Source organism: Cheilinus undulatus, linkage group 20 (genome assembly GCF_018320785.1).
Source record: "Cheilinus undulatus linkage group 20, ASM1832078v1, whole genome shotgun sequence".
Taxonomy (NCBI): Eukaryota; Metazoa; Chordata; class Actinopteri; order Labriformes; family Labridae; genus Cheilinus; species Cheilinus undulatus.
The window spans coordinates 41115540-41142796 of NC_054884.1; the positions used below are offsets into that span (position 1 = coordinate 41115540).

The 27257-nt window shown below is 38.9% G+C and overlaps 1 protein-coding gene across 1 annotated transcript; it reads right to left on the reverse strand.

Annotated features, from left to right (window-relative positions):
* Nucleotides 1-11199: 11199 nt before the first annotated feature.
* On the reverse strand, nucleotides 11200-21176 carry arg1 (arginase 1). The gene is made up of 8 exons (XM_041815833.1): nucleotides 21050-21176; nucleotides 20144-20216; nucleotides 18329-18503; nucleotides 17157-17316; nucleotides 16605-16699; nucleotides 15352-15456; nucleotides 12022-12158; nucleotides 11200-11628 (listed from the first exon to the last, which is right to left on the reverse strand). Exons 1-8 carry the CDS (start codon nucleotides 21173-21175, stop codon nucleotides 11465-11467), a joined length of 1035 nt encoding a protein of 344 aa, XP_041671767.1. The 5' UTR covers nucleotide 21176; the 3' UTR covers nucleotides 11200-11464.
* Between the last annotated feature and the right edge of the window lie 6081 nt (nucleotides 21177-27257).

Below are 27257 nucleotides of genomic sequence, written 5' to 3' on the forward strand. Positions count from 1 at the left end.
CACCATTTTTACCACCCATTTTTGCCACTTTTTTCCTTTTCAGCCTCTTTTTACCTATTTTTTTTTTGGCCACTTCAAACCAAATTAGGCCACTTCCTAACCACTTGGCTGTGTATTTCACCATTTTAAACCATGCTTGCCGCTGATAACCAATACTTAACAATTTCTTACCCTTTTTATGTCCATTCTTGCCATTTTTTCCAATTTTTACCACTTTTACCTGTTTGCCACTTTTAACCAATTTTTGCCACTTTAACTATTTTCTACAACTTTTACCACCAATTTTTGCCACTTTTTTCCTTTCTTAATCCATTTTCTTGCACTTTTCCTTTTTTGCCTCTTTTTACCTTTTTTTTGCGATTGTTACCCATATTTGGTCACTTTCTAACCACATGGCCAAGTATTTCAGCATTTTAACCACCTTTTTTGCCATTTTCTTCCCTTCCTTAGCCATGTCTGCTGCTTTATCCATGTTTTGTTTTGGTTTTTTTTAACCTTTTTTTGTCACTCTTTAACCAAAATTGGTCACTCTTAAACTACTTTTCACCAGGTATTTCCACAACTTTTTGCCATTTTTTAAACCCATTCTAACCACTTTTAGCCAATCTCTCCTCTTTTAACCATTTTTTGCCTCTTTTTAACTATTTTTTACCATTTTCACTGCACATTTTTCCACTTTTTTCCTTTCTTGCCTGTTTCATCTACTTTTTTGCCACTTAAAGCCAAATTAGGCCACTTTCTAACCACGAGGCTGTGCATTAAACCATGTTCTCCACTGATAACTAACTTTTATCAATTTCTAACCATTTTTCACGCCCATTCTTGCCATATTTAACCTATTTTTGCCACTTTTACTAGTTTCCACCATTTTTACTACCCATTTTGCCACTTTCTGCCTTTTTTGGCCCATATTTGCTGCTTAATCTCTTTCTTGTCTCCACCGGCCCATTGTTTTGCTATTTTGAGCCATTTTTTGCTACTGTTAACCCGTGTTTGCTACTGATAACCAATTTTTAGCCATTTCAAACCACTTTTCACAACTTTTTTATATCCATTCTTACCACCTTTAGCCAATTATTTTGGCTTCAGCATTTTTTACCACTTTTTTACCAGATTCCACCATTTTTTCCAACATTTTTCCTTTCTTAATCTATTTTCTTGCACGTTTTCCTTTTTGCCTCTTTTTACCCTTTTTTTTTTTACCACTTTAAACCAAATTTAGTGACTTTCTAACCACATGGCCACATATTTCAGCATTTAACCACCTGTTTTTGCCATTTTCTTCCCTTCCTAAGCCATGTTTATCCCTTGTTTTTCACCTATTTTTGCCACTCTTTAACCACTTTTCACCACTTATTCTACATTTTTTTGCCACTTTGAAACCATGTTTGCCATTGAAAACCAATTTTTGCCAATTTCTAACCACTTTTTTACGCCCATTTTTTTTTGCCAATTTTTGCCTGTTTTATCTACTTTAACCTATTTACCAGTTTTAATCAATTTATGCCACTTTTTGACTAGTCTTCACCCTTTTTTCTCTTTCTCAGTCCATATTTGGCACTTCTTTTCCTTGTTTGCTTCTTTGTACCTTTTTTATACCACTTTCCACAAATGTTTGCCACTCTTAAACCCTCTTTCAACCCCTTTTCTCCCATTTTCACCTTTATTCTGTAATTATTTTATGACTTTTCCCTTAATGTTGTTTAAATTCATTCTACTTTATTGGTCATGGTTTAGTGATGAACTCTGGCACTTACTTCTAAACGGGTTAGTTCAGTGTGTCCATCCACACTCTAATCATCACTAATAAAAAGGTAATGTTGTTTTAAGTTTATAATGCTATATTATACTACAGCATAGGATATAGCAGTGGTTTTTATTCAGCTTAACTTCACAGTGGACCATGATTTTCCTGACCTCCCTGATTGGTTGGGGTTTATCCAGGGTCAGAACTCTCCCCTAGTACCTGATCCATAGAGACCTGCTACTGTAGCACAGCTCAGACCGTTACTGTGGCCACCAGTGGAGAAGAGACATGCTACTTCACCTTTAGGGACTGTTACTCATCGCTGTGTTTCTAAGTGTTGAAATATCTGACAGGACACGCCCCCCCAGTACTGTGTGGTTCACTCTGTGTTTCATCCTGCAGGTCGTTCACTCCTCAAACAGCAGATAAACATTAATCACACGTATGTGAAGCCACTGCAGGCCTTCACACACACCGCTCATGAAGGTCAGATGTGACTTTTTCACTCTTTAATCTCATCCAGGAGTGTCCAAACTACGGCAGCCCTTGGCTCATTTTTAATTTGCCTGCAGCAAATTCTTATCTGGCCTGTTGCACATATTTAAGGGATGGGATATGTTTAACATCCATCCAAGGCCGCCCACAAGGGGGGGCTAAAGGGGAGCGCTTTCTGGGTCCAGACAAACTGGGGGGTCATGGAGGTCAGTAAAATCATGGTTTATTGTTAAGTTACGCTGTGATAACCATATTTTATATTTAACTATGACAATCACAGCAACAAATAATACATTTTATTTATTTATGCTGTAGTGCAACACAGCATTTTACTGGAGACCCATTTTCTTGAAACAGAATAATCTATTTTAGTAATGCTGACAATGTGGAGAGTAATGTTAGACTTCAGAGCTAAGTCATGATGTACACAAATGACAGGATGCAAAATGATCCAGGAGAAAGAACTGTAACAACTTTAAGGATAACTTATTAAATAATTCCAGAATAAAGGCAAAAAGATAAAAAAAAAATATGGAATAAAAATGGCAAAAAGTGGTAAAAATAAGCTGCAAAAGTAGTAAAAAGCTGTTAAAAGAAGCGAAAGATGGCCTGCATATATACATACATCTACACATATATACATCCATATATACATACATACAAACATACTTACATGCATACATACATACATACAAACATACATACATGCATACATACATGCCTGCATACATACATGCATACATGCATACATACATACATACATGCATTCGTCCATACATACATGCATACATACAAACATACATACATATATACTTACATGCATACATACATACATGCATAAATACATACATACTTACATGCATAAATACATACATGCATACATACATACATGCATAAATACATATATACATACATGCATAGTGGTAAAAATAAGCTGCAAAAGTAGTAAAAAGCTGTTAAAAGAAGCGAAAGATGGCCTGCATATATACATACATCTACACATATATACATCCATACAAACATATATACAAACATATATATATACATACATATTTACTTACATGCATACATACATACATACAAACATACGTACATACATACATACATGCATACATACATACATGCATACATACATGCCTGCATACATACATGCATACATGCATACATACATACATACATGCATACATACATACACACATGCATACATACAAACATACATGCATACATACATACATACATGCATAAATACAAACATACATACATGCATACATACATACATGAATACATACAAACATACATACATACATACATGCATACATACATATATACTTACATCCACACATACATACATGCATACATACATACATACTTACATGCATAAATACATACATACATGCATGAATACAAACATACATACATGCAGACATACATACATACATGCATACATACATACATACTTACATGCATACATACATACATGCATAAATACATACATACATACATACATGCATACATACATTCATACTTACAAGCATACATACATACATGCATAAATACATACAAGAATACAGACATGCATACATACATGCCTGCATACATACATGCATACATGCATACATACATGCATACATACATACATACATGCATACATACATGCATAAACATACATACATGCATACATACATACATATATGTATACATACATACATATTTACATGCATACACACATACATGCATAAATACATACATACATACAGACATGCATACATACATGCATAGAAACATACATACATGCATACATACATACATACTTACATGCATACATACATACATACATGCATACATACATACAAACTTACATGCATACATACATACATGCATAAATACATACATACATACATATGTACATACATACATACTTACATGCATACATGCATACATACATACATGCATAAATACATACATCCATGCATACATACATACATACAAGCATACATACATACATGCATAAATACATACATACATACATACATACAAGAATACAAACATACATATATGCATACATACATACTTACATGCATACATACATACATGCTTACATACAAACATACTTACATGCATAAATACATACATACATACATACATACAAGAATACAAACATACATAAATGCATACATACATACTAACATGCATAAATACATACATGCATACATACATACATACATACATGCATAAATACATACATACATACATGCATAGTGGTAAAAAGAAGCGAAAGATGGCCTGCATATATACATACATACACACATATATACATCCATACAAACATATATACAAACATATATACATACATACATACATACTTACATGCATAAATACATACATGCATACATACATACATGCATATATACATACATACGTACATGCATAGTGGTAAAAATAAGCTGCAAAAGTAGTAAAAAGCTGTTAAAAGAAGCGAAAGATGGCCTGCATATATACATACATCTACACATATATACATCCATATAAACATATATACAAACATATATACATACATACATATTTACTTACATGCATACATACATACATACAAACATACATACATACATACATACATACATACATACATGCATACATACATACATGCATACATACATGCCTGCATACATACATGCATACATGCATACATACATACATACATGCATACATACAAACATACATGCATACATACATACATACATGCATAAATACAAACATACATACATGCATACATACATACATGCATACATACAAACATACATACATACATACATGCATACATACATATATACTTACATCCACACATACATACATGCATACATACATACATACTTGCATGCATAAATACATACATGCATACATGAATAAAAACATACATACATGCATACATACATACATACATGCATACATACATACATACTTACATGCATACATACATACATGCATAAATACATACATACATACATGCATACATACATTCATACTTACAAGCATACATACATACATGCATAAATACATACATACATACATACAAACATACAAACATACATATATGCATACAAACATACATGCATAAATACATACAGACATACAGACATGCATACCTACATTCATAGACACATACATACATGTATACATACATACATACTTACATACATACATACATGCATACATACATACAAACTTACATGCATACATACATACATGTATAAATGCATACATACATACATACTTACATGCATACATGCATACATACATACATGCATAAATACATACATACATCCATGCATACATACATACATACAAGCATACATACATACATGCATAAATACATACATACATACATATATACATACAAGAATACAAACAAACATATATGCATACATACATACTTACATGCATAAATACATACATGCTTACATACAAACATACTTACATGCATAAATACATACATACATACATACATACAAGAATACAAACATACATAAATGCATACATACATAATAACATGCATAAATACATACATGCATACATACAAACATACTTACATGCATAAATACATACATGCATACATACATGCATATATACATACATGCATAAATACATACATACATACATGCATAGTGGTAAAAAGAAGCGAAAGATGGCCTGCATATATACATACATACACACATATATACATCCATACAAACAAATATACATACATACATACATACATACTTACATGCATACATACATACATACAAACATACATACATACATACATGCAGACATGCATACATACATACATACATGCATACATGCAAACATACATGCATACATACATACATACATGCATACATACATACATACATGCATACATACAAACATATGTACATGCATACATACATACATACATGCAGACATACATACAAACATACATACATACATACATACATGCATTCATACATATATACTTACATCCATCCATACATACATGCATACATACATACATACTTACATGCATAAATACATACATGCATACATGAATACAAACATACATACATGCATACATACATACATACATGCATACATACATACATACTTACATGCATACATACATACATGCATAAATACATACATACATGCATACATACATACATACTTACAAACATACATACATTCATGCATAAATACATACATACATACATACAAGAATACATACATACATATATGCATACATATATACATACTTACATGCATACACACATACATGCATAAATACATACATACATACAGACATGCATACATACTTACATCCATCCATACATACATACATGCATACATGAATACAAACATACGTACATGCATACATACATACATACATACATGCATACATACATACTTACAAGCATACATACATACATGCATAAATACATACATACAAGAATACAAACATACACATATGCATACATACATACATACTTACATGCATACACACATACATGCATAAATACATGCATACATACAGACATACATACATACATGCATAGAAACATACATACATGCATACATACATACATATATGTATACATACATACATGCATAAATACATACATACATACATGAATACAAACATACATACATGCATACATACATACATACTTACATGCATACATACATACATGCATACATACATACAAACTTACAAGCATACATACATACATGCATAAATACATACATACATACATACATATATGCATACATACGTACATACATACATACTTACAATGTTACAATGTTACAATGTCATTTAGCAGACGCTTTTCTCCAAAGCGACGTACATTTGAGAGCAAGAACAACACAAGCAATGATCAAGACAAGAAGAAACAACATCAGTAAGTGCCATCAAGTGCTTCAGGTCCAATTGGACGCAAGTGCTGCCATGTAGAGTTTAAGGCAGAGTACCTAAAATATACGTTGTTTATGGAGTTTTTTTTTTTGTTTTGTTTTGTTTTGTTTTGTTTTTTTGTTTGTTTTTGTTTTTTGTTTTTTTTTTTGTTATGAGACAGCAACAATGAATCAAGGAAAATGTGGGATCACTAATCGCCATTCATTAGACTTCACAACAACTATTTACCAAGTACCAAGTGCTGGATCATTCCCAAAGAGCTGGGCAAAGAAATCCCAGAAGTAGAGCAGGACAGTGCGAGCTAACTATAGTTGGGAAACTCATTCAACCACTGGGGGCAGCAGTGGAGAATAGTCTGGCTGAGACTCAATCTACTACTGGGGACAACAGTAGAGAATTGCCTAGCTAAGTGCAAAGTGTTCTCTGAAGAGCTGGGTCTTTAGCCTTCTCTTGAAAGTAGACAGGGAGTCTGTAGATCGAATGGAGTTGGGTAATTCATTCCACCATTTAGGGACAACAGAGGAGAAGAGTCGAGCTAGTGACTTAGGAGCATGATGTGCTGGAAGTACCAGGCACCTTTCGCTGGCTGAGCGTAGTGGGCGAGAAGGGGTGTAGACCTGGATGAGGGAGTCCAGGTAAACAGGAGCAGTTTTAGTTACTGCTTTGTAAGCAATGATTAGAGTTTTGAATTTAATGCGAGCTGCAACTGGAAGCCAGTGTAGAGAGATTAAAAGAGGCGTGACATAAGCTCTCTTGGGTTGGTTGAAGACCAGACGTGCTGCTGCGTTCTGGATCAACTGCAGAGGTATAACTGTGCATGCAGGTAGGCCTGCCAGTAATGAGTTACAGTAGTCAATACGTGATATTATAAGAGCCTGTACCAGGAGTTGTGTAGCATGCTCTGTCAAGTAGGGTCTGATCCTCTTGATGTTGTAGAGGGCGAAACGGCAGGACCGAGCAATCGAGGCCACATGGAGCTTGAAGGTTAGCTGGTCATCAATCATGACACCCAGATTCCGGGCTGACTTAGTGGGCAAGAGATTATTTGATCCAAGCTGGATACTGATCTGCGGTTCCATAGTGGGACTGGCTGGGATGATAATGAGCTCCGTTTTGGGCAGGTTGAGCTGAAGGTGACGTTCTCATCCATTTAGAAATATCAGCAAGGCAGGATGAGATCCGAGCTGAGACAGTTGTGTCATCTGGTGGAAAGGACAGGAATAGCTGTGTGTCGTCTGCATAGCAGTGATAAGAAAAGCCATGGGAGCGGATGATTGCACAAAGTGAGGTGGTGTATATTGAGAAAAGTAGGGGACCAAGCACAGACCCTTGAGGCACCCCTGTTGATAAGCCATGCAGTTTAGACACTCCTCCCTTCCATGATACTCTAAAAGATCTCCCTGTGAGGTAGGACTTAAACCACTGTAGGGCAGATCCTGAGATACCAAGTGAAGAGAGTGTGGAGAGGAGGATTTGGTGGTTTACTGTGTCAAAGGCAGCAGACAGATCCAGCAGTAAGAGAACTGAGGACTGACCAGCTGCTCTGGCCAAGCGAAGTGATTCCGTTACCGACAAAAGTGCAGTTTCAGTAGAGTGGCCCCACCTAAAGCCAGACTGATTCTGATCAAGTAGATCATTGTTCTGCAAGTGTTCTGAGAGCTGGTTGAAGACTGTGCGCTCCAGTATTTTTGATAGGAATGGGAGAAGTGAGACCAGCCTGTAATTTTCAACCAGGGCTGGGTTGAGAGTGGGTTTTTTGAGCAGTGGTGTAACCCGCGCTTGCTTGAAAGCAGCTGGGAAAACACCTGTGGACAGAGAGGAGTTAATGATACAACTCACAGCAGGGCTGATTGTGGGCTCAATCGCCTGCAAGAGATGTGATGGTATCGGATCGAGGGGACAGGTTGTGGGCTTAGAGTCAAGCAGAAGCCTGGTGACCTCGCTCTCACTTAGTGGAGAGAATGAGCTAAGTGATGCATCACTAGCTGGTGGCAGAAAACTGAGTTGGACAGGCTCAGAGAATTGGTTGCTGATGGTAGAAACCTTGTCAGTGAAGTAGGAGGCGAACATGTCTGGAGTCAACATACTGGAGGGTTGTGGGTTTGAAGGAGAGAGGAGCGAGTTAAAAGCAGAGAAGAGTTTATGCATCAGTGGCAGCACAGATCTTTGATTGATAGAACGCCTTCTTAGCAGATTTTAGAGCAGAGGTAAAACAGGACAGTTTTTGCTGATAAGCACTCAAGTCAGTGGTTTGTTTGGATTTACGCCATTTTCTCTCTGCCGCCCTGAGCCCTGCCCTTTGGGTTCTGATGACCTCAGTGAGCCAGGGACAAGGTGGAGTATTTCGAATAGGCTTAGACACCAGAGGGCAGAGTTTGTCCAGAGAGGAGGTCAGTGAGGAGCAGAATGTGTCTGTGGCCTCGTTAACAGTGAGTGTGAAGGACTCGTTACATGAGGCTAGTGCAGCTGAGACCTCGTCAGACAGCTGTGTTGGGTCAAGTGACTGAAGGTTTCTGCGGTATGATCTTAATTGAGTAGTAGATTGTTGAAGTTCAGGTAAGCCAAGTGAGAACTGAATGAAGTAGTGGTCAGAGAGGTGAAGTGGTGTTACACTCAAATTAGCCGTGGAGCAATTGCGAGTTAGAATCAAATCCAGTGTATTACCAGCCTTGTGTGTAGGAGGCGTTTGAACCAGTTTCAAGTCAAAGGAGGACAGTAGTGAAATAAAATCAGTAGCCTGGGCTCTATCCAAGTGGATGTTCATGTCACCCATGACAACCAATGGTGTGCCATCATCAGGGATGTCTGAGAGTAACATGTCCAGTTCCACAATAAAGTTGTCCAGGTGACCCCCAGGTGGGCGGTATACCACAACCATGTAAGCCTTTATTGGGGCAGTGACCTGTACTGCATGATATTCAAATGAGGTGTTATTGTCCAAGGGTTTGAACTGGCTGAAGTTCCAGCTATGAGAAAGAATAATGCCTGTGCCACCTCCTCGGCCAGAAGAGCGAGGTGTATGAGAGAACACTGCATCAACTGATAGAGCAGTTGGTGTTACAGTGTTCTCAGGACGGACAAGTTTCTGTCAGGGCTAGGACCTGAATGTTAGACAGTTTAGTGAGGGAATTGATGAATTCTGCTTTGTTAACTGCAGACTGGCAGTTCCAGAGGCCAACTGTGATAAAAGGTTGTGGAAAAGAGGCATTCTGCAAAGTGGATAGATTATGCAGGTTTCGTTTTCTGTAACTATTGTGCTTCTTTCTGTTCCCATATATGACTTGTATTTTTTGGTTGCACATGTTGCGTTAGACTGCTGAGGTGCGTTAGACTGTTATGAGGCAGTGCTGCCTGTCTGTGGCCTTGCTCGGTGGACTCGCACAGGTAGACTCGCTGGTCTTTACCCAATGTGGTCTTCACACAATTGGGCTTCCACAAGGGCTGACGCTTCAGCGCAGTCTGTGTACTTATATAGAGAGATATGCCACAGATGTGCACAATTGAGTTGATTGTGCACAGCCGCTAACCGCCCCAGCTGGCAAATTTAGATTCAAACTCTCTTAAAGCTTGGACTACAGTGAAACTCCGCCCCGGCTGTTTTCACTTTAGCAATCAATAGAGGGAGCCACACGCGTCAACTGCCTCACCTATTGTTGCGGAGAGAGTGAAACTAACACGTTCAGCCTAAGCAAAACTGCCAACAACCTACTTCCAACTGAAACAACCAAAAGCAGATTCCTCTTACCAAGTAGCTTCTCCCTTCCTATCTCAAAGATCAGAGCTTGTTCTTACATGCATAAATACATACATGCATAAATACATACATATATACATGCATGCATACATACATACATACATACATACATACATGCATGCATGCATACATACAAACATACATACATACATACATACATACATGCATATAAACATACATGCATACATACAAACATACATGCATGCATGCATACATACATACATACAAACATACATACATGCATGCATACATGCATTAGCCTTATTTGTGTTTAAATTTTTATTTTTTTTCAAGCACATTTTAAACTGTCAATAAATATTTAATGCAGCAGATACATCAGTAAATCTTCTTTTCCTTTTGTCTTGATCTGTGTCTTTTTCCTGAGAAGCAGGTGGATTTTATCTTTGGTCAAAGCGTTGCATTAGTCATACATAGGCAGTGCAGAGGTTTGTCAGCAGGCCAGAGGCATTCTGGGTATTTTAGTCCATGATTTTGCAGTTGTCCTTCAGTGCAGTAGGAGAGGAGAGCATCTTCCCCGTTATGGCTCAGGTAGCACATACCCCAGAGGGTGGTTTCCCTCACGGCGGCGTCCAAAACAGCCAAGCAGCAGGTCAACCGCCGTGCTGACGGTGGACTGAACGTCCTCCTGTGTCTTACCCAGCAGAGGATTCACTTCCACCAGATCCACGGCAGACAGGAGACCTGCAGGATGGACACAGGTGAGATGGTAAAGTTACATAAGCATCAGCTTCATGAGTTTTTAACATTTTTATTTTAAATGAACGTCAGTTAGTTAGATGGTATGTAGCTGTAGGGCTGCCATCTCTGTTTGGGGTTTTATTGTTGGAAACCATGAAAATAGCCTTTATTCATTGAGCTCTTTTCAAAAGTCCAAGTTTTAACCCTTTATGGGGCGAGGATCTGCGGTCACTTCACTGAAAGTGGCATAGCAGTTTATTTAAAGAAGTAAATGTAAAAAAGTGTTATGTCAGCTGTCGAGGGTTGAGCTCACATAAACTACTAAACCTAAGTGAAAAAGGCCACATATCAATGAATGATATTAATCTGCAAAGAGAAAGGAAGGCTGGCTCATACCCGTCTCACAGAGGTATTCTGTGATGTAGACGCCCTCTCTGTAGCTCAGCCCGCCCACTACTGGTGTCCCGGTTGCCGGGGTCTTGGAAGGGTCAATGGCATCCACGTCGTAGCTCAGATGGATCGGTTTATTCCCTCTGAGGAAAATAAAAGTCACATTTATTAAGTCATATGGAGTATACCCACTTATTTTTCTGTCTCTATAGAGTGTACCCACTTCTAAATCCACTCTCCTAGGATGGCACAGGCAGCAAAAAGTAATCTGATTACACTAGAGCAATGCTTTGTATTGCATTAACCCTAACACTGCAGATGAATATGGAAGACTTCACTAATGCATCATCAGGCAGTCAGCCTTTGGTCTTTGGCCCAGAGGTGATAAAATCTCCTCTTCTTTTGCTGTTCGTTTCATAATGATCCTCATTCACTGATGCAACAGCAGTTCAGTGACAATACGGTGACTAAAGTCCCATTTTTAAGCAAATTATATATGAAGATAGAAACCCATACTCTGGGTTTATCAGGGTCAATTCTCTGAGTTTATCAGGGTCCATTATCTGGGTTTATCCGGGGCCATTCTCTGGGTTTATCCGGGGCCATTCTCTGGGTTTAACAGGGGCCATTATCTGGGTTTAACAGGGGCCATTATCTGGGTTTATCCGGGGCTATTCTCTGGGTTTAACAGGGGCCATTCTCTGGGTTTATCAGGGGCCATTATCTGGGTTTATCCATGGCTATTCTCTGGGTTTAACAGGGGCCATTCTCTGGGTTTATCCATGGCTATTCTCTGGGTTTAACAGGGGCCATTCTCTGGGTTTATCCATGGCTATTCTCTGGGTTTAACAGGGGCCATTCTCTGGGTTTATCCATGGCTATTCTCTGGGTTTAACAGGGGCCATTCTCTGGGTTTAACAGGGGCCATTCTCTGGGTTTATCAGGGGCCATTATCTGGGTTTATCAGGGGCCATTCTCTGGGTTTATCAGGGGCTATTCTCTGGGTTTAACAGGGGTCATTCTCTGGGTTTATCAGGGTCCATTATCTGGGTTTATCAGGGTCAATTCTCTGAGTTTATCAGGGTCCATTCTCTGGGTTTTGTCCGGGGCCATTCTCTGGGTTTATCCGGGGCCATTCTCTGGGTTTATCCGGGGCCATGCTCTGGGTTTATCCGGGGCCATTCTCTGGGTTTATCCGGGGCCATTCTCTGAGTTTATCCGGGGCCATTCTCTGGGTTTATCGGGGCCATTCTCTGGGTTTATCAGGAGCTATTCTCTGGGTTTATCAGGGGCTATTCTCTGGGTTTAACAGGGGCCATTATCTGGGTTTATCCGGGGCTATTCTCTGGGTTTAACAGGGGCCATTCTCTGGGTTTATCAGGGGCCATTATCTGGGTTTATCAGGGGCCATTCTCTGGGTTTATCCAGGGCTATTCTCTGGATTTAACAGGGGCCATTCTCTGGGTTTCTACATGGCTATTCTCTGGGTTTAACAGGGGCCATTCTCTGGGTTTATCCATGGCTATTCTCTGGGTTTAACAGGGGCCATTCTCTGGGTTTATCAGGGGCCATTATCTGGGTTTATCAGGGGCCATTCTCTGGGTTTATCCAGGGCTATTCTCTGGGTTTAACAGGGGCCATTCTCTAGGTTTATCAGGGGCCATTATCTGGGTTTATCAGGGGCCATTCTCTGGGTTTATCAGGGGCCATTATCTGGGTTTAACAGGGGCCATTCTCTGGGTTTATCAGGGGCCATTATCTGGGTTTAACAGGGGCCATTCTCTGGGTTTATCTGGGGCCATTCTCTGGGTTTATCCGGGGCCATTCTCTGAGTTTATCCGGGCCATTCTCTGGGTTTATCGGGGCCATTCTCTGGGTTTATCAGGAGCTATTCTCTGGGTTTAACAGGGGCTATTCTCTGGGTTTATCAGGGGCCATTCTCTGGGTTTAACAGGGGCCATTATCTGGGTTTATCCGGGGCTATTCTCTGGGTTTAACAGGGGCTATTCTCTGGGTTTATCAGGGGCCATTCTCTGGGTTTAACAGGGGCCATTATCTGGGTTTATCCGGGGCTATTCTCTGGGTTTAACAGGGGCCATTCTCTGGGTTTAACAGGGGCCATTCTCTGGGTTTATCAGGGGCTATTCTCTGGGTTTAACAGGGGCTATTCTCTGGGTTTATCAGGGGCCATTCTCTGGGTTTAACAGGGGCCATTATCTGGGTTTATCCGGGGCTATTCTCTGGGTTTAACAGGGGCCATTCTCTGGGTTTATCAGGGGCCATTATCTGGGTTTGTCAGGGGCCATTCTCTGGGTTTATCCGGGGCTATTCTCTGGGTTTAACAGGGGCCATTATCTGGGTTTATCAGGGGCCATTCTCTGGGTTTATCCGGGGCTATTCTCTGGATTTAACAGGGGCCATTCTCTGGGTTTCTACATGGCTATTCTCTGGGTTTAACAGGGGCCATTCTCTGGGTTTATCCATGGCTATTCTCTGGGTTTAACAGGGGCCATGCTCTGGGTTTATCAGGGGCCATTCTCTGGGTTTATCAGGGGCCATTATCTGGGTTTATCAGGGGCCATTCTCTGGGTTTATCCAGGGCTATTCTCTGGGTTTAACAGGGGCCATTCTCTGGGTTTATCAGGGGCCATTATCTGGGTTTAACAGGGGCCATTCTCTGGGTTTAACAGGGGCCATTCTCTGGGTTTAACAGGGGCCATTCTCTGGGTTTATCAGGGGCCATTATCTGGGTTTAACAGGGGCCATTCTCTGGGTTTATCAGGGGCCATTATCTGGGTTTAACAGGGGCCATTCTCTGGGTTTAACAGGGGCCATGCTCTGGGTTTAACAGGGGCCATTATCTGGGTTTATCAGGGGCCATTCTCTGGGTTTATCAGGGGCCATGCTCTGGGTTTAACAGGGGCCATTCTCTGGGTTTAACAGGGGCCATTCTCTGGGTTTATCCGGGGCTATTCTCTGGGTTTATCAGGGTCCATGCTCTGGGTTTAACAGGGGCCATTATCTGGGTTTAACAGGGGCCATTCTCTGGGTTTATCAGGGGCCATGCTCTGGGTTTAACAGGGGCCATTCTCTGGGTTTAACAGGGGCCATTATCTGGGTTTAACAGGAGCCATTCTCTGGGTTTAACAGGGGCCATTATCTGGGTTTAACAGGGGCCATTCTCTGGGTTTATCAGGGGCCATGCTCTGGGTTTATCAGGGTCCATTCTCTGGGTTTAACAGGGGCCATTATCTGGGTTTAACAGGAGCCATTCTCTGGGTTTAACAGGGGCCCATCCAATAAATAAAGGCAGAGGGATGAGGAGTTGGAGCTCACCTGGCAGCGATGTAGTCACATGTCTCCTCCATCACTCTCTCCACACCCAGCTGGTCCACCTCAGTCATGGAGTACATCTTCACTCCAAGCTCCTTCAGGATGTAGCTGTCAAAATAAAACAGACATACCTTAGTTTGTCCCTTTTGATAAACCACATACAAAATCAGGGTAAAGTGGCTCCTTAAAATGAGCTGGAGCTGTAACAGGCTATCATTATGCATTTATTTGTTCTACAGGATAAACCCTGTGGACTGTGGTGATTCTGTAGATCTGCTCTGGTTTTATTAGCACATCGGATATAAAAATCAGTATAAACAGAGAGATATCTTTATATGTCAGTGTTACTCAACCCTGCTCAACCAAAGAGCCGAAATGTTATAAAAAAATAAAAACATTCGCAAGAGCCACAATCTAAGTGGTAAAAAGTGGCAAAAATGGGTTAAGGTGGCAATAAAAATAAGTTAAAGGTTGCAAAGATGGTCAGAAAGCAGCAGAGAAGTGGCAAAAGTGGGCAAAATGGGCATAAAATGGCAAAAAAGTGGGAGAAAAGTGGCACAAGGGGCAAAAAGTGGCAAAAAAAATGGGTTAAAAATGACCAAAAAAAAGAGTTACATGTGGCAAAAAAAAGCAAAAGCTTGGAAAAAACTGAGTGAAAAGTCACTGAAATTGGCAAAAATTAGCAAACAGTTGGAAAAAGTGGGCAAAAAACAGCGAAAGAGTGGCAAAAATGGGCAAAATAGACATAAAATGGCAAAAAGTGGGAAATAAGTGGCAAAAAAATGAGTTACATGTGGCAAAAAGCAGCAAAAACTTGGAAAAAACTGAGTGAAAAGTGACTGAAATAGGCAAAAATCAGCTAAAAATGGCAAAATAGAGAATATGAATTTAAAAAAGACAGCTTAAATGGGCAAAAAGGGGCAAAAAATGGCAAAACTCAAGATAAAAGTGTCAAAAACAGGCAAAATCTGGTAAAAGTGGCAAAAAGGAATGGGAGAATGGGCTAACTAGTAAAAATGGAATAAAAGTGGCAGAAATTGCAAATAAAGGCAATGAAAATACACAGACAACAAATAACAGTTGACAATTAAGGTTGCCAATTAAATCCTTCTGTATAAATGTGGGAAACAAACTGATTACAGTGACTTGCAGTGGATAGTTTCTGAGGTCAAAGTTTCCCTTTTTTTGGGTTTTCTGGGGGAATAATATTTCTGATTATAAAAGAGCCACATGTTGATAATCACTGCTGTACGTACTGCTCTCCAGGGTCGATGTCTCTCAGTCCGATGTAGACCAGATCCCTGGCTGACACGCACGGTTTGAGCCACGAGAAGTTTGGCAGAGTGGGAACCTGTCCACAAAAAAAAAAGAAAAAATTAAAGAAAAAATACAGAAAAATCAGAACATGACAAAAACCACAGCATTGATATGACGGCTTGACTTTAAAAATGTTTATTCCAGATGGAGCATGTTAATAAATAAATACATCAGTTAGAATTATTTAGTGTTGGCAAGCGTTTGATTCTGTTTCTGTCTAAACTGCTCCAATTCTCATGAGATGGAACATGCCAAAAACACTCAACTTATATATATAACTGAAATTCCTGTGTTTGACCGTCCTGTGACATATCGGTCCAGATGGTGGCGCTGACGTTCTGCAGGGTTTTTGACAACATGAACGACTTAAAGGGCTGGAATCACCAAACTGCTGCTTGCAGAGATATTTGTGATTTTTCAGTGTATTTTTGAATAATAACTCAGAAAGCAGAGGTTGCTGTTAACAGTCTCTGTGTATGTGATATTCCAACCTTAGAGAGCAGCTCGTACAGCAGGAAGGAGACGGGCTGTCCGTGCAGGTTTCCTGTCGTTGTGGTCAGCGGCGTGTTGATATCGGAGTGGGCGTCGACCCAAACCACGCTCAGATCGCCGACGGCTGCAGAGTGACCGTGGATGGAGCCGATGGCCAGACTGATGAAAGCAGGAAAGAAGAGAAATCCTCATGAATAAATAGTAAAGTTTCAACTGGACTAAACGGTTTTTAACAAGGGTGCAGCTGCTGATTCTGGTTTTTTTTTTTGTCTGTGCTAATCAAAACTGTTGAGGAGTAAAATGTAAAATGTTTTCTACCTAAATGTGCTGGAGAAGGTTTCATGAAAGGACAATTTGAATTCATACTTTGAACATATTCAGTCTTTTCTATACATGAAAATAAAAGATTATGACCCTTCTCCAGCTTTTCTGTGACTTTAAGCCTCCATACAAACAGCTTTTCTCCTCTCTTACATTTCCTGTTTGTGTGTCTGAAGCTCTGGATGAAAACGTTTTGTATTTAAGGCTGAAGTTCAGGTCGATGGCACCGTTCGCTGTGTCTGTGGATGATTGACCACCTCCAACGTTACTGAACGATTCACCCGTTTAACTCTCTGACACGTTGAAGTTCAAATCCAGAGCTGCAGGAGGAAGAACTGATCAACTAGAGCCAGCTCCTCTATGAGGTACGGGAAGGGCTGGGTGGCCCATCGACCATGACCTTTGACCTCCAAAACCCAACCAGTTCATCCTTAAGTCAGAGTAGACTTCTGTGCAAAGTTTGAAAAAAATCCCTTGAAGTGTTCTTGAGATATCAGATAAAGGAACAGAAAGATGAACGACCTGAAAACACTGTAGCTCTTTAAAGACTTGTGTATTCACCGAGTCATGTGCAACGTCCCTGTAAGTTCAGATTCACTTCCTTTCTCAGAGTCAAGAGCACTGAGCAAAGACGTGTTTTAATTTAGCTCTGCATGTGCTGAAATAAACCCAAAGCCTCCATGAAGACTTGAATGTGGTTTGAAAATGATCTGAAAATTATGAATTAAAAATGACTCTTGGTCTAGGGTTGTTGGTTATTTCTTCATTTTAGATAAGAACTTTGTATTTAGAACACATTTAAACGGTGGGGATGGCTATTACAAGAGCAGAGTTATTATTTCAAACTCACCTGTGGTCTCCTCCCAGCATCACGGCCGTCTTCCCCTCCTTCTTCACCTCCTGCACCGCCTCCGACAGCCTCTGGTTGGCGCTGCCCACCGCCAGCACGTTTTTCAGCATCCCAATCGGCTCGGGGTCCACAACATCATCAAATTTCAGGTTCCCATAATCCTTCACTGCAACACCTACAGACAAACGCACAGAAAATCATCAGTAACAACAACAAAGGAGACTGTTGATTTTACGATTTATGCAAACTGGCCCTTTATTCTGAAAAAATGGCACCTTTACAATAAAATGTATTCTCACAGAGAGAACAGGAGCCAGGGATGAAGAAGAAATAAAGACATAAATAAGGTTTTTTACTGTGCGTTTAAAGAAAAAGTCAGGATACAGAGGAACCCTAAATTCAAAATTACTGGGGAAATGAATGTGTTAAGATAAAAAGGAAGTAGAAAAACCTTCTAAATATCAAAATAAATGTAAACATGGGGACAGACAGGGAAAGGTTGACATAATATAAACTGAAATAAAAATGAAAAATATTAAAATAAAATATTAGAATGTAAAGAAAAAGTCAAAATGTAGAATAAAAAGCTAAAATGTTGAATAAATTGCATCTTGAATGTTGGGTTAAAATTTTAAAAAGTTGAGATGAATATCACTGATATAAATCATTGGTTTATTAAACAGAAGTCAAAATGTTAAGATAAAGGTCCACATGTTGAGATGAAACATTGGAGTATTAAAGAGTCAAACTGGTGAGCTGAAAAAATCAAAATGTTGAGATAAAAAATGTTGAATTAAACCGTTAATATAAAGATAAAAGTTAAAATGTGAGATAAGAAGACAAATGCTGAGATTAAAAATGGAAATATTGAGATAAAAATGGAAATGTTGAGATAAAAATGGAAATGTTGAGATAAAAATGGAAATATTGAGATAAAAATGGAAATGTTGAGATAAAAATGGAAATGTTGAGATAAAAATGGAAATGTTGAGATAAAAATGGAAATGTTGAGATAAAAATGGAAATGTTGAGATAAAAATGGAAATGTTGAGCTTCAAAACTGGAACAATTGAGATATAAAAGTCAAAATGATGAGATCAGAGTCACCTCCATCGTTTTATTTCATTGTTTCTGAGGATTTTTCTGTTGTCCCTGGATATTTGGACTCATTTCTCTCTCCTCTCTGATACTCTCTGTTGTCTTTTAGGTCATTTTTTTCCCATAATGCCCTCTGTTTGAACATTAACAGCTGCAGACGGTCTTTCTGTTGTTTTAAGTCATCATTGACAGACGGAACAACCTGCTGCTGCTGCTGCACCAATCAGACAGCTCGGTTACCGAGCCTTCCTCTGACCTCCAGTGGAAAGGCCATCACATTTAACCATTTCCTTCCAGCTGTAGAGTTCAGGAGAGACGAAAAGAAACAAACAAACAATAAACAGACCCGCTGTGCGTCATCAAACCCCCGTAAGGTGCTGGACACGAGTGTTTCAGTACGATAAGATAAAACATTTCCTCTCAGTCACTTCATGATGAGCTGGAAACCACAACGTCCTCAAAGTGAAAGTGAAATGAAAGCTTTCGTGCACTGCAGCATCGTTAGCACTGTTAGCATCCAGAACCAGTTTCACATGGACAGGACGTCTGCAGAGTTCAGAGTTCAGTTTTCAGGCTTCGCCTCACGAAAGCACACCATCATCAGGACATCTTTGATTTGATGGGCGTTTCATGATTAGAATTTAGCTTTTTTTCTCATGATGCTGAACTTTTTAAGAATCCACACATTTTTTATTCTCTGATGGATTTGAACGTCACCTTGCTCTTGCAGCCTGCTGATGAGTCCTGCAGCTCGGATCAGGTCAGGTCCTTTCTCCACTCCTCCGCGGGGCTGCAGGCAGAGAGGAAGAGTCAGAACTTTGATATTTTCAGACATTTTCATGGGAATTTGTTTGGATGTTTGGGGGAATTTTCTCTCAATTTTATTTGGACTTTTTTTTTTTAAATTTGAAACAAAATTAAACGAGAAGTAGCCCATAAATTGGGGGTAATTTTACTTGAAAATAGCGATTTTCTGGAGATTTTGGGGATGTGTTTTATATTTTCAAGATTACCACTGAACATTTTTAGGGAAATTTGTTCAGAATATTTGTATTTTTTTAATTTTGTAATCATGGAAATTTGTGCATTTTTTGGGGTCTTGGAAATATTTCAGATTTCCATTGAAATTTCAGGAAATCTGTTCAGATGTTTGGGTGAACTTTCAGTCATTTCCATATAATTTTGGGAAAATTATTTGTAAATTTGCTTGAATATTTTCTGGAGTTTATTCCACATTTTTGTGAAGTTTATTATAATTATTAATAACAACCCTTTAATGCCTGAACACACACATTATAGCCAGGAAATTCCCTTTTTTTTGGCACTTTCTACTGAAATCCAAAAAAATCAAATTTCCATAAAATGTAACATTTATATTTGTTGTGTCTCATTTGATGCAGTAGGTGTTTTTGCTGACTGATAATCCACTTGAGGGCATTTTTATGATTTATCAGACTGTATTCAGAATGTTTTTAGAAGGAGCAGAACTTCCGTTTTAAAATGATGGACTCATTAGAATTAAAAGTTTTTCTGCTAAAGCAACACTCCGTCTGTCTAACCGGATATCTGGGGGCGTAAAGTCCCGCTACCACCTCTGAGCTCACTACCTGGACGTTCACTCACCTGTCCCTTGCAGAAAGGGGCCCCGATGACCCCCACGGTCCTCTGGCCGTGAGCGTGCTGATGAAGGCTCCTCGCGCCGCCGACCAGCTGCCGCAGCCTCCTCGCGCTCCTCATCATGACTGACATCACCACGCTCACCGAAACGAGCCACGAGCGACCTATAAACCCCGGAGTGACGTCACCACCTGGCCTGACCGAGGGGGGGCGGTGCTGAGGCAGAGAGGGGAGGTTTGGTTTCTCCAGGGTTCAGCTCCATCCACGCGCTCACTTCTGGATTTCATCTCCTCTGTTTACCGGATTAAACTGGAGCCAGAATCTCCTCTGACGTCATGAAATCTAATCTCACGTTCAAATATCCTGACTGTGAAAACCGCGAGGACGTGTTTGAAGACAACACACAGAATTCACTAGAAAAGAGGAAGACCGGAGTCCTTTATTCTGATTCTAATGAAACAACCAGGAACAGTTCTGGACCAGGATTAGGACCCATGCAAACAAATATATTTCATATTTTAATATATTTTAATATATCAAATATAGATTTGTATATTTTGATTTTAAAAGTTCAAAAACTTAAAATTCAAATTCATGATTTTTAACATTCAAAATATGAGGTAAACATCAAAATCATGAGTTTAAAATGTCAAATTATGAAATAAAATGAAAAATCACGCATTTTTAAGGTAAAAAATGAGATAAAAGTTAAAGTTAGGAGCTGAAAAAGGTCAAAACGTGAGATAAAAGTCAAAATCATGATTTTTAAAGTTCAAAAACTGGGATAAAATTCAAAATCATGATTTTTTTTAAAGGTAAAAAATGAGACAAAAGTTAAAGTTAGGAGTTGAAAAAGGTCAAAATGTGAGACAAAAGTTAAAATCATGATTTGAAATGTTTAAATAGGATTTAAAATTTAAAATGATGAATCTAAAAGTTAAAAATATGAGATAAAAAGTCAAAGCTGTGAGATGTAAAGGTTAAAATCTGAAATGAAAAGTCAACACTGTAATTTTTAGTCATAACTGAATTGCAAAATTGAAAATAAAGAGAAAACACTCGTTTCTGTCCAACGTTCCTGACTTTTTATCAAATTATTTTTACTGTTTACTTGTTCTATTTTTTTTTTTTATATAAATCATCAGGTTAAGTTTACATTTTTATGCTGGAGGAAATCTGCAGACCTCATACTGGTGGGCCAGTTCTAATAAAAATATCATGTGATCTTGGGGGCCGGGTAGAACTGCACCACGGGCCGGATTTGGCCCCCGGGCCTTGAGTTTGACACCTGTGTTCCAGTAGGTGAATCCATGGTATAATGTGACTTTGTAAAGTTGCTGCGCTGGGTCTGATCATTTTAATACGGGACTCTATAAACATCAAACTCAGATCTGCTGCTTTAAAATCAGACGAGGGAAAAAGAAAGAATGAAGTTCAGAGAGGATTCAGTCCATAAAACCACTAAAGCAGAGAGAGGCTGGGGTAAACAGAGGAGGGGGCTGAGGTGTTCCCTGTACCTGACTTTCTGCTGGTGTGCTGATAAATACGTGAGTAGGTCTGTAACCATGCGAGGAAAGTTTCCACCCAGTACGTGTGAGAAACAGTAACTTCCTGTTACAGGCGAGACATCACACTTTGGTGAGCCACCAGAGGCAAACCTCTAAACTTAGATTCAGAACTGAATACATTCTTCTGCAAAGGCTTTTAAACTCTTAACAGCATTCAGGTTCATTTTAGAAGCACTTCATCCCAGAATGAGGCCTGGAAATGTGCCAGTTTAACCAGTATGTCATACCAAAAACTCAAAATAACAAACTTCCTGTTGATCTGGCGATGTTGCTACAGGAGACTTTTATGTAGGTCTTTGGCTACGTTCACACTGCAGGCCTTAATGCTCAATTCTGATCTTTTCTCAGACCTGATTGTTCTGTTTGCCTGTTCACACTGCAGTCAGCCTTAAAAAGATCAGATCTGTATCTGGTTCAGAACCACACACCCAAGACTGGCCTGAATCTGATTTGAAAAGGTCAGATTCAGTGTGAGTTGTGCTGTTCACACTGTCAGAAAAAACCCAGGTAGACCAGATTGGCTAGTACACGGGTTTTAAGTTCAAAACTACTTCCTGTTTCATGGCAAATACTGCATTATAGTAACAGACGTGCCTCCTTCACAAGATAGACTGGGTCATTTTGGGATGTTACCCCTAAACTAGGGGTGAATCATATTAGATTTTTGCCGATATCCGATATTTACAGATTCATTCCAGCTGATACTGAAATCGACGCCGATATTTAAATTTGCTTTTTGGACAAGAACATTCAGTCCTTTTGGACACACTTTGAGGTTTGAGGATGACCAAGGAAACAAAGTTTAGTCCTTAAAAACAATTTAAACTTTAAAGAATGAGGATAAATAAAGAAAAAGACGTCCCCTGACATAGGTCCGCTAATTTATTAGGATATATGGACAAAATTTACAGGCGATAAATGCTGAAATACACAGGCAGAATATCTGATGTAAATATCGGCCGAAATTTTGACATCTGCTGATATCAGACCGATAATATTGTGCATCCCTATTAAAAACCTATTTTTAATGTATGTAAAGTATGTATGTGTACATGTCAGAACGTACACGTCTATATGTGTACATACACTTTTATACGTGTGTACATGAATGAAAGTGTATGCGTGCACATTATTATGACTCACCCTATGATAATTATTCTATCTTATCTTATTTTTTATCTGTTATTTAATATCTACTATCATTGTGTTATTATATTATAATAATTGTTACTTTATTGGTAAAATTATTATTATTATTAATATCATCATTTCAATTTCTGATATAATTGTTAGTCTAATTCAGGGGTTCTCAACCTTGGGGTTGGGACCCCATTGGCGGTCACCAGATGCCTTAAAAAAAACTAAGACTATTTTCTAAATTGCAAGGTTGTTTTACATCAATTTTACCAAATGTTAACCTTTTTTTCATTACTTTTTATGACCAATTTAAATTTTTAGCACATTTTTGCCACTTAAACCCATTTGTGCCAATTTTAAACCCTTCTTATCACTTTTCCCCCCTTTTTTTGTCACTTCTAAACCAGTTCTTGCCACTTTCTGCCTATTGTTGACCCATTATTGCCACTAGTAACCACTTTTTTGAGCCCTTTATTGCCCACTTTAACTAGTTAACCCATTTTTGCCAGTTTATATCAATTTTTCATCCCATCCCACCTAATTTCCCCCATTTTTTTAACTTAAAGGCCATTTCAGACACTTTTAATCCACTTTTTTTTTTAAAGATTTATTTTTGGGCCTTTTCGTGCCTTTATTAGACAGAGGAGGACAGTGAATAGACTCAGAAACAGGGAGGAGAGCAGGGAGAGACATGTGGGAGATGGTGTCAGAGGCCAGACTTGAACCCGGGCCGCCCTTATGCATGGTGCGCGCCTTAACCACTCGACTACTGGTGCACCCCTTTTACCTCTTTTTGTGCCCATTTTTTGCCAATTTAAAAAATTTTTGGTTATTTTTTGCCACTTTTATCCAATTTTTACCACTTTTAACCAATTTGTGTTCTTTTAAAATCCAATTTCAACACCTTTTCTACCAATTTTTGCCCCATTTTTCACCCATTTTATTATTTTCATTTTAAGAAGGCTATTTACTGCACAAATGAATAAATAAAGATCTTTGTTTCTTTGATAAGAGTGGTAATTATCCAGGTCAAATATTAGATATGGTTTTCACAGCTTAACTTCATAATGGACCATGGTTTTGCTGACCTCACTTTTAATTATTTTATTCTATTTTATTTTTAGGACAACTATACTTTCTTTATAGCCATCTCCTTTTCCTCTTAACTTATAAGACTGGAGTAATATAGTCTGTGTAAGCCAGGACACCTTAGAAAACACGGATTATCCAACACCACAGCCATAACAAGGTGTTTTTTCATCCTTTTTTAAAAATGTTCTTAATCAGTTAATTTTGTTTTGTTTTTTTGTGTGTGTATGTTTGTTGTGTTTTCTTGTTACTGTTCTGTGTATGTAATTTCACTTTATCACCAATAAAAAAAACCAGTTTTTAAAAAGATTTAATCGACTGAAGATTTAAACAACCTTTAAAAAATCAAAAGGCCTGAGGATCACACCCTGAGGAACACCACTGTTAATCTCAGTCATGTGTAACAGTAAACACCATGTTTTTCTGCGTAACTTGCCATTTTTGACGCTAAAAGCGTAAAACAGACCCAGAGCTGTGTGCCTAGCTTTAGCTTCCATGGTATCAGTATGGTTAGATTTTACTAGAATTATGTTTAAAATGATGGTCAATCCTGCTGTCATGATGCTCTGCTGTGCAGACGTTTAGCAGAAACATTAAACTGATGTTAAATAAATAAAACCAACTCTAACCTACAGCTGAACCCTGAGGCTGATCTCTAGAAACTGACGGTGAATCAGCTGGTCAGGATGTTTACTCAGGATGTTTGCTCAGCTATGATTTAGCCACAAAAGTTTCACAGAACAGGAAGTTGACACCTCCTTTTGTTCAGAAGAGGATTTAGAAATAAAACTCGACTCATACTGAAAGTAGACGCCAGTTTTATGGGCAGGGTGTTGCTGTTGCAAGAAAAAAACCCCACCTCATGAAAGTGACAAAAATGCACAGCTGACCATCAGCTGATGGCTAAACACAGAAGCAGGTTATTGTTCATCGAGCTGCAGAGAAACGCGTCCTTATGTCTTCAGATTTACACGATTTGCTTCATTTTCTCTTCCTCATTTTAACGCCGGAGCTCAGTCTGAATAATCAGGGTTCTACGTGGGCCTTAAAGGGACAAACAAAACGTGTTGATCTCAAAAACTTTTGCAACTTACTATTTCTACAAGATCTTGCACAAATGTTAAATTCAGGTGAATTCCTCTTTTACAGCATCCTTCCTCAGGTCAAAGGCTCAATGACACACCTCAGTAAAGGCAGAAATGCATTCAAAGATGGTAAGATAAATGTGGAGGTGTGCAGACATGCATCAGCAGATCTCTGGTGTTCCTAGAGGACACTGTCTCCCAGGGTGGCTGGGATTCATCAGTCTGGAGCTTCTCTCACAGCAGCATTTGCCCCCAGATCCACCTTCTCGGGTTGCTTCCACATTAGGGGCCAGATCCGAGCATACTTAACCCAGTGTTACTCAACCAGAGAGCCAAATTACCTTTGCAAGAGCCACAATCTAAGAGGTAAAAAGAGGCAAAAACGGGTCAAAGTGGCAATAAAAATAAGTTAAAGGTGGCAAAGATGGTCAGAAAGCAGCAAAAATGGTCAAAATGGGCATAAAATGGCAACAAAGGGAGAAAAGTGGCAAAAAGCAGGGGAAGTGCAAAAAAAAGAGTTACATGTGGCAAAAACATGGAAAAAGATGAGTAAAAAAGTGACTGAAATGGGCAAGAATCAGCAAACAGGTAGGAAAAATGGTCAAAAAGCAAAGAAAGAGTGGCAAAAATGGGCAAAATAGGCACAAAATGGCAAAAAGTGGAAGAAGCGACAAAAAATGAGTAACATGTGGCAAAAAGTGGCAAAAACTTGGAAAAAAATCAGTGAAAAGTGTCTTAAATAGGCAAAAATCAGCAATAAATGTCAAATAGAAAAAATAAATTTAAAAAAGGCAGCTTAAATGGGCAAAAAGGGGCAAAAAATGGCAAAACGCAGGATAAAAGTGTCAAAAACGGGCAAAACCTCATAAAAAGTGGCAAAAAGAAGTGGGAAAATGGGCTAAAAAGTAAAAATGGAATAAAAGTGGCAAAAATTGCAAATAAAGGCAATAGAAATACACAGACAAAAAATAACAGTTGTCAATTAAGTTTGCCAATTAAATCCTTCTGTATAAATGTGGGAAACAAACTGATTACAGTGACTTGCAGTGGATAATTTCTGAGATCAAATTTTCATTTTTTAAAGGTTTTCTGGGGTGTAATATTTATAATTATAACATAAAAGAGTCACATGTATCACTGAGTTAACCCCAGAGTCAGGCACCATGCTTCAGTCTGCTCAGTTCTTGTGGACTGCAGCAGCATGTGGGAATGGGAATGCAACCGTGCCTGACTACAGGGCACTGGTAAATGAGTATGGTTGTAAAATCAACTCTAAACATCCCCCGTCTCTATGGAAACCCTCGTATCCGTGCAGCAATGACCTGTTTCATCCTC

Bases quoted from the DNA above. Each gene is read 5' to 3' on its own strand.
- arg1 (XM_041815833.1), bottom strand. From the start codon at position 21,175: ATGTCAGTCATGATGAGGAGCGCGAGGAGGCTGCGGCAGCTGGTCGGC. The intron at 17,317-18,328 runs GTGAGTTTGAAA...TGCTTTCATCAG, and splicing joins ATGCTGGGAGGAGACCACAG to TCTGGCCATCGGCTCCATCC. The intron at 12,159-15,351 runs GTGAGCTCCAAC...TATTTTCCTCAG, and splicing joins TGTGACTACATCGCTGCCAG to AGGGAATAAACCGATCCATC.